Source organism: Chenopodium quinoa, unplaced genomic scaffold (genome assembly GCF_001683475.1).
Source record: "Chenopodium quinoa cultivar QQ74 unplaced genomic scaffold, ASM168347v1, whole genome shotgun sequence".
Lineage (NCBI taxonomy): Eukaryota > Viridiplantae > Streptophyta > Magnoliopsida > Caryophyllales > Amaranthaceae > Chenopodium > Chenopodium quinoa.
The window spans coordinates 5,231,470-5,240,904 of NW_018743389.1; the positions used below are offsets into that span (position 1 = coordinate 5,231,470).

The following is a 9,435-nucleotide window of genomic DNA, read 5'->3' on the forward strand; positions in this document are numbered from 1 at the left end:
ACAAGTTTGGTAAACAACCCAATGAAGCCTTACTAGCTTCAATGGTACCAACATGGTACCAACATTACAGATACAACTACAATACAACATCGTTACAAGAACCAGCTGAACCAAAAAACCCAGTAGAAGACTTCGAGCTTGCTTAAGGAGATACCAAATTTTACCATTGTTGGCTTCGTATCCCTCATTCCATAAAACCTGAAAAATGGACGAAACAGCAGAGACCACATAGTTTTTGGCAAAAAACAACACAAGCCCCAAATCAAACGAATAGTCCTGAATAGTAGGTAAAAAGGGTAGGAAAACAAGACGACCCTGACTTGACAGCTCAAACTGAGTCACTTTTACAAGTAAAAGGGGACTTGGTACCTTTAATTGTGGATATCTTTGATCTCTTCTCTAAAGAAAAGATCATTACCACACTAAAAACCCGCACAAGAAACTTATGAGAGCCCCCATGTTGGGGAGCAGGGTTGAGATAAAAGGTTTTTCAAAGTAATGGATTGAAAATCCATTGCTAAACTGAAATGAAGGATACCAAGGGATAAACTTCCAAATATTTTTTGATTAGAGAAATCAAAAGAGGTAACAACACAAACAACAAGCCAAGATCAACCTCACAAACCAAAACAGTCCACAAGAAACCACAAACGCCAAAATTACCCGAGCCCGAATGCCAAAACACTGAAAGAAGAGGTTAACACACCCCTAAACCCCAGTAAAACCACAAGAGTACACACGACCAAACCCAAATGGAACAAAGAAGGTTGCATCGAAGCACATCACATTTTCGGCAATACGTAATAGCAAGAAAGCCACAGTACATACTAAACCATAAACTTAACTCCCACAAACTGAAAAGAAGACTAATACACACCAAGAAGCTAAACATGGTAACAGGTAGGCTAAGATAAAAAAGGCTAAGAAACCAAAGAAGAAACCCTAACCTAATCTTTACCTTTACCGTCTAATTTCGTTCAATTCGAAATTACACACGACAGTGATGAAGTTAGCTCCGATTTAAAACCAAAACCCTTGTCTAACCAAATTCGATAGCCCGTAAGCAAAAAATCCTAATCCAAACAAGAAACCCTTACCCTAACCTTTACCTTTACCGGTGAAATTATCAATGGCGGCAATTGGGAAAGCTTTGAAAAGGACCCAAGGTTGTCGAATCCCATGACCTTCTAGTTTTGCCGATAACCAGTGACGATGGTGGCGAACTAAAATTCGCTTACTGCTTCTTTAAGACCTGGTATGGGTTAGCTTTGGGAAGAAGCGTCGCTAAACCTGACCAAAGACTTTTTAAGGATGCTCGCCGACGACCGTAGATGAGCAGCGTTGCTCTGGCCGGCGGCGGCATGTGAAACAGGGAAAAGGAGTTTTCTTTGTTGAAGAGAGAAGGGAGAGCGTTTATTTTTTAGAGAAAGAAAGGAAATTTCCTCTTTTATACTAAGTGTATATGTATAGTCGTTAACTCAAAATTATATGGCTGAAATCTTTATATAAGGGTAACCTTTAATTTATATACTAGTAATTGGTTTATTTGTTTTGTTCAATTATGAACAAAATTTAAGGGGGATGGATTACATGCAATGCTAAATAAGAAAAAGAGTGTGGAATTAATAAGTTATTGAAATTCTAGTATATGCCAATTTTGTGTGTTATAAATTGTTTTAACAAGTCTAATTCCATACCCCCATAGCTAAATTCCTGAATCCGCCACAGCTTATATATTATGAGTATATGTAATGCAAAATACTTTAGTTAAAGGGCAAGTCAAATTAAGACACTTAATAAACAACAAAGCGAGTAAAATTTAAATAGTTTCCCACAAGTTTTCCCTTAGGTACAAAGATGGTTGTAGCAGTACACAATAACACTTTATATACATGAAGAGGATGTCTCCTTATTGATATTTCGGCATAGGGTTTATAATCAACCAATGCCCTTTTATTTATCCATACGTAAAATTAGCATAAATACCATTTTTCATTTTGAACCATTTAGATTTCATGGAAGGTGCTAGCCTAGCAGACCTATTTACATAGATGCCGCATATGGTGTACGGAGAGTCTTGTTGTCGTCAACACGGAGTCTTGCATCGAAGAGGCGCACCCTTCTACCATTCAAAGGCTGCAATGGTCTTGCATTTTCTCTTGCATTCTATAAAAGGGGTAGAAGAAGAGACAATTTTATATCAAATTGAAAGTGTAGTGATTGTATCAAAAAGACCAACCTAGGATAATGAAATCACGTCTACATTATTGAGTCTTTTTATTGCGGAAAATAGTTGATGACCTTTAGGCTCTTCATGCACCAAAAGAAAAGAGCAGTAGAATAAGTTTAACTTGTGAGGGTTTGAACTTACATCATTAACAGCATCTCGCAGCAATTTCACTTGATCTTTTGAAACAGTTCCAAGCTGTGTTAGTGACAAGTAAACCATTAGAGCAAAATCAATGAATAATTGCCACATACTAATATGCTATGTACAATGTACACGCCTTTTATACAGACGTACATACATACAGTTGAAGCTCATTTGTGTGATTTCCGAGTTGCTCACATTACAGAAATTTATAAGATACGAAGCATTTATTATTTTACTCGGCCTTTATTTAAAAGAAACACAATACTTTTAAAATATTGACCATATGAATCTTTAATTTAGGCATCATGCTTTACATAAACAATCTTTTTATTCAACATGAACAGAATTTTCTCTATTAATATTTTCTATCTTACACCATTTCCTATGTATTTACTTACTGTTATAAAAATTACAAATCAGAAAACTAAAACTATCTAAAAAAAAAAAATAAGACGAGTTTACTCTGTCCTTAGGATAATATTAGCCCTCCCATATAATGTTGTTGGGAACAATAATGCTAATTTACCCCACGATTCTCCTATTACTTAGAATGAAAAATACAACATAAATTCATCATTCTCCATGGACATGGTATTTTGTGAGAAACGTTGAAAGTGAAAGAAGAAGATAAAAACTGATTTTTTAACACTGGCAAAAGATATATTTATAGAGATTAATATATATTATAGTTATTCATCTCAAAATAACTGTCATATATGATCCTATCCAAACGAATCAATTTAATTAATTAAAAATATTAAATTAACATAACCAGTATAGTTAACCCGCGCACGTGCCACGTGATAGTCTATGATTAGTAAATATTTTGATAAATATACTACTAATCATCCACTAACAAAGCCATGACCAAAGTCCAACCAAATAGACCCAAAAACATGTCAGTGACACATAGCACACACAAGTTAACAAAGTCATCCAAAACATATTATGCTTTCCATGTTGGAGAATATTTCCACTTAAAAAAACTTACACATTGAAAACTACTTATAACACTAACCCCATACTAATGTGGATACTTCATGCAAGTAAAAAATTAGAGAAAAAAAAAATGTTGTTTTAGATGTAAATCTAGAGAAAATTTATGAATAAAAAAGTATCTTAACAAGAAAATATGACAAATAAAATAACACACTCCAAATTAAAGGATAATCGGCCCAGTAAAATGGACACAAGCTAGGAGTACTAAATGTAACTTCACTAGCTTTTTCTTCTGAGTGATGAATAGGCTAAATAATAGCAAAACGTATAAAATTTTGTGAAAAATTATTGAATACATGCATTTCTTATGTATATTTGAAATAAAGTTATGGGAAAATATGGAAAAAAAAAAATAACAACATTAGCTAAGCACATTCTATTAAGGATATATATATATATATATGATTATTAATTAGCAGGGATATTAATTAGTGGGGCGAGTTTAAAAGGAAACCTGCCCCTCTCATTGGCCACATTTAATGACTCACTTTTCTCTCTTATTTATTCTCCTTTTTTTTTCTTTTTTCCTTAAACCAGTCCACATTACTAGTTTCTCTTTCATTTACCTTAATTTTTATACAAAAAATTGACAATTTACAATGTTATGAAACGAATTGGTGAAAATGAAATAAAATAATAATTAAACCTCTATTTAAAAGGGAGTAATGTGAATATGTGATAAGATGATTTGGTATGGTATAACATACTTCCTTCGTTCTGTTTTACTTGGCTGCTTTGACTTTTACACTATTAACTACTCCTTTGACCGTATTTATGAATTATACGTAAGGAAAAAGATATTTATCTGAGATCTTGTTAGAATCGTCTCAATAAGTATTATCAGAATTTGTAACTTTTGTACTTTTTACTCATAGAGAAATAAAGTTATTAATGGTTAAAATTGTGCATCAACAAACTTTATAAAAGAAACAAATCAAGTAAAAAAGAATAAAAAACGTATAACAAAGACTATTTTGTCTATTCTCCATTAAATTCTGCACGAACTAACTTAATTTATAAGGTATCGAGAAGGATTGATAAAAAAAAAAGTCGCTCTCAAAGCCTTTATTGTTTAATTTGTTTAGTTGAACCGGTCATTAGATTTATTATCTATGTTCATTCCTTGTTCATCTTTACCATTTTCATTATGAATGTTGAAGACCATATATAAGTGTATAAAATTTATTTCTTGTATTGTACGACTATCAATCTATCAAATTTAAATCTACTCTGTCCCTCCGTATTTAAATAAGTGAAATGTTTCTCTTGTACACATATATATGTCAATGTAAAACTTTGACTAGTCATATCTTTAGTTATGAATCAGTAAAAATTATAACGATTGAATGTTACTCCCTCTGTATTACAACGTATATCTTTACTCACTAATGGTCTCACTCACTCTTTATCATTTCTCACTCTTTCAATGGTCCCCACTTACTCTATACCATTTTACTTTTCAATAAAATAATTACCTTATCTACCCCACTACATCTTATTTTATTAAACCTCCTAAAACTCCTCGCAATTCCAACTCTAGCATAAAATAAAAAAAATAAAAGAATAAAAAAACAAAAACGGAGGGAGTAATAAACTATTCATTAAAACGATTTAAACAAGTGTCCTCAGGACTATATTTATTCTTATGTATAAATCACAAAAATTTGTTAAAATGAATTAGATGAATAATGTAAAAAATCAAAACGTTTTATTTATTTAAATACAAAAAGAGTTCCTAAATAAAGAGAGGTTTACATTTTTAATTATTTTATATATTTGTATGGCATTCAGTTCTCTTAAATTCTTATTCACATTTCTTTCTACACATACTTGATACTTGTCTCATTTTGCATACGTCAAAAAAAAAAATTAAAAAAAAAATTAAAAAAAAATAAATAAATAAATAAAATGTTGAATTCTGTTATTTCCTTATCATTCTATCTATTCAATCAACTTGTGTTCAAATTGTTTCCTAATGACAAAGAATAGGTCAACTATAATTGTACGAAGTATTTTGTTTTCTTTATTTATTGTCAGTCTTTATGATCATTTCACCATTTTTTTTAACCCCAAGTGTAAGGGGTGGTCCCGAGCTGAGCCATATTGGCTAGCTAACAACAGTGGCGGAGCCACATTAGAACAAGGGGGGACAGTTGTCCCCCCATTTTCGGAAAAAAAGTTTTTTTAAAAAAAAAAAAAAATCAAGAAAATACAGTAAAAGGCTATAAATAACATATACTTACAGTAGATATCACAATATTGAATATGGTTTGGTGGTTGAGTCCTTAGTAAGGTTGTGTTTTGGTCCTAGGTTCGATTCCCTACTCTACTGTTTTTCAGCTTTTTTGTTTTTTTTTTTCCCCTACTTCCTGTTTTTTTTATTACATACTCTAATTTTCAACAACCTTTTTAATTTGATTTTTTATTTCCTATTTCTTGTTTTAGGATTTTTAATGTTTTTTCTTATTTCCTACTTCTTGTTTTTAATTATTGCTTAACTAAGTGTGCTTAAACTCAATTTTTTTTTTACATTTCTAATAAATAGATTACTATTAATTAATTGTTTGTAACTGTGTTTTAACGAAATACATATTAATAATATGATTGATTTGAAAAAGTTGAGTTTATTTTTTCGAATGTAACTCAAACCCTGGCCCTTCATATCTACCATCAATTTGTTTTAACGATAATTATTTGACTTTATGATAAGGTAATTAATTCGTATTTATCAATTATGTGATTACATAACAGGATTTACAAATATAAATTTATTCATTTTTGTTGGATAATTTTCTTAATATACAATAAAACTTTTTTACCCCTCTTTTTCCATATAGAAATAATTGGCATATGTGATTTCAAATAAATATTAAACAATTTAGGTTATCAATTTTTTTCTTGAGATTTTTGCCGAAACTTTAACCTCCAAAATTTGTCCCCCCGAATTATAAATCCTGGCTCCGCCACTGGCTAACAAGTCAGTATTGGTTCATTAGAAGTTCGTTTTGAGCTTAGCTTGTCATTAACAAGTACTCAAGTTTGAGCTCGGGTATATCGTTTGATAATTTGAAAATAAAAATTTTGACCATATTTTTTTCTTATAAATCAGCAAAAATTTATAGTCAAAGTTTATTGGTCAAAGTTGATAAACTTTGACTTCAAATAAGAATATGGAGCAAACAATTAAGGTATATGCAGAGTTAAAAGAATATATCTATATGACAAATGTTAATATTGGAACGATCGAAAATGTTTTCATATTAAATAGGCACATACCTTGGTTTCAATTGTCCAAATGATACCTTCATCACAAGGAGGGGTTGTGAGTGAGCCCATGTATCTATAATAACTACTTCCTTCCATTTGAACCTCTGATGGATGAACTGTACCAGCCATTATTTCGTCCAATGAATTATCTGAGATCAAACTTAATTCTTCTTCAATCTGTGATCATATAAACCTCACACTAGTCAAGAGAACGATTAGTAATATTTATTTGTTGGTTATTAGAAATACAATTTATATTACCTACTCCTATATATGTTTTATTTTTTTTTTGAAGGAATAACTACTCGTATGTTTATTTATTAATGAATTGATTACCGAAGAAAGGAAAGGATCAGGATTCCCAAAATCGTAAAGGAATCCAATTACTGCGATTTTGTTGTCTAAGCTTTGATGTACAAAGTGTGCCTCCAAAGCATACCTATGTTAAATAAAAATTTAACAAAAGAAAGTGAACTTGTATTGTTAGAAAAATATTAGTAAATTACGTGTTAAACAATTAGAAATAAAATAAATGTTTGGATTTAATTGTCAAGCTAAATTATTTAATGACAACTAATTCCGAATGAAAAGAATATGTTAGCCAATGCATTGCATAAACCTCCTTCCATTGATAGCATGCTCCGACGGAGAGTGCCAGTGGCATTGTTGTAGGATATAATCGGTGCCATTGATTCGAATCCTTCCACCTCCGTTCGTCCAGTCAAGCTACAAGAAGAGTTATAGCAATACAAAAAAATTTAAATTAGATACAATTATGCATAAGGGTTGATTTAACTAATGAAATCAACTTCTATTCTTAGAAGCTATATATCAATACGTTTTGTAAGTGGCTGGCCATGGTTGCCTCTTGTCAGAGAACAAAAAAAGCCCTATAATATTTACTGAGTAAACCTTATAACATAGATGAAATAACCCCTGTAACACTAACAGAGTAACTCCTATAGCACTAACGAAGTAACCTCCATCGTTGGCCACATTAAATGAAAGTTAGTGAGAAGCTAAATACCAAACACATTTTTTTTGTTTTTTTTTCCTGCAAATCAACTTTTTAACCACTCAATTTTTTATGTAACGTGACTCAATATAAGAGAATTATTACTTTTGATATTATTGTGTTAGTTGTTTACTGAAGGCAATTCAATAAGCCTACTTGACAACGTTACATGTATGAAGCTGTGGAGGTAGGGGGCAATAGGCTAATACCATAGGCGCAATTTCAATGAAACTCGAAAGGAAGGTGGTTAGTACATGAACATGAGCTTTAGTTCAATTTATAAACTTGTACTTCGTATGTTAATTAACCCTTAGATTTTATAACGTAGCCCGATTATTGATTGCTAAGATTGAGAAAGTTGAGCTAACCTTAACATCGTGGCCTCTATTTTTGAGAGTTGTACGACCGGGTTGATAAAACCTTAGGATCCTCTCCGACTCCGGGATTCTTTCCGGTAGCTGGGGATATATGAAGATGGGTGACTGTTTTTTGCCGGTGTTACATTTCGCCCATTCTTCTTTGATGTTTCCCCAGTTCTCCGGCCCCCTTTTATCCCCTGGAATGTAGTTGAATTCCGACTCGTCCTCTGCCATTGTTCAATAAAACTTTGTAAAACATCGTCAACATAATAGGGAATCGTATATGTACAATCTCAGTCTAAAATTAGTTATAGTAATAATATAATATTAAAAATTATACTATCATTGTGACAATACATTTTGGACAAATGAATTATTTGATGATCTATCAACAAGTTTCATTTAAGTATGTGACTTACCAACTTCTTGAGCTATTATTGATGTTGCATGTGACAAGAGGAGGACAAGAAAAAACTTCAGGACTGTTGATTTCTTCATTTCTCCTTGAGAAATAGAATAAATCGTGTTTTAGAATATCTTGAGCTTGAAAATGTACATGTAATATAATCTTTTTATAGACAAATTAGGGATGGATAACTTTTCGATTCAAGTATTTTACTTTCTCCGACTCTATTTGTTTTTTTTTCTATATGCAATATCTAAAGCCCCGTTAACTTCATCTTATTTTTTTTGAATTGAAATTATTTTTATTGAACTGAAATGATTTTTGCTAAACTTAAATTATTTTTATTGAACTGAAATTAATTTTATTAAATTGAAATTATTTTTGCTGAATAGAAACTATTTTTTACTGAATTTCTATTATATTTCTTCTTTAAAGTTACTGATTTTTAGTGAACTGAAATTATTTTTACTGAAATGAAATTAATTTTACTGAACGAAAGTTATTTTTACTGAACGAAACTTATTTTTACTGAATATTAATTTTTTTAAGATGAAGTGAATAGAGCCTAATTTGTAACTTTGTTAAAGACTTGAACTAAAATTTTACTCTCTTTGTCTCTATTTGTTCTCTCTACATTTAATATCTATATGATATAATAGTAATCAATTAAGTTATTTTATTAATAAAAAGGACATTTTTTAAGAAACCGTCCAAATAAAAAATAAGGCAAGCAAATAATGACGAAGGGTGTTCATACACACACATAATATCTTTTTGCGTGTGTGTGAACATATGATATTATGTGTGTGTGTGAACATATGTACTTCGTACTACGTAGTACTCTTATTGATTAGTCAATATTTGGATCATTATATTACATATATACACTGCACATATTTCATAGAATATGCACATCACTAGAAGTGTCCAAAATAGTACAAATTCATTTAATTCAATCCTATTTAGAACAACATACCTTCAACGATTTTTGCTTTTTGTATGGTTACAAACTCTT

General features: G+C 30.9%; 1 protein-coding gene across 2 annotated transcripts; it reads right to left on the reverse strand.

The window, feature by feature from the left end:
• Positions 1 to 1,785: 1,785 nt before the first annotated feature.
• Positions 1,786 to 8,601, reverse strand: LOC110738485 (alpha carbonic anhydrase 7-like). Of its 2 annotated transcripts, XM_021918898.1 has the most exons (7): positions 8,434 to 8,598; positions 8,024 to 8,241; positions 7,260 to 7,366; positions 6,977 to 7,079; positions 6,650 to 6,817; positions 2,372 to 2,425; positions 1,786 to 2,166 (listed from the first exon to the last, which is right to left on the reverse strand). In XM_021918898.1, exons 1-7 carry the CDS (start codon positions 8,510 to 8,512, stop codon positions 2,044 to 2,046), a joined length of 852 nt encoding a protein of 283 aa, XP_021774590.1. In that variant the 5' UTR covers positions 8,513 to 8,598; the 3' UTR covers positions 1,786 to 2,043. The 2 variants fall into 2 exon arrangements, 1 of the variants encoding a protein (XP_021774590.1); XR_002514628.1 differs by lacking the exons at positions 1,786 to 2,166; positions 2,372 to 2,425 and adding an exon at positions 5,321 to 5,491 and having other exon boundaries at positions 6,351 to 6,817; positions 8,434 to 8,601.
• Positions 8,602 to 9,435: the final 834 nt, after the last annotated feature.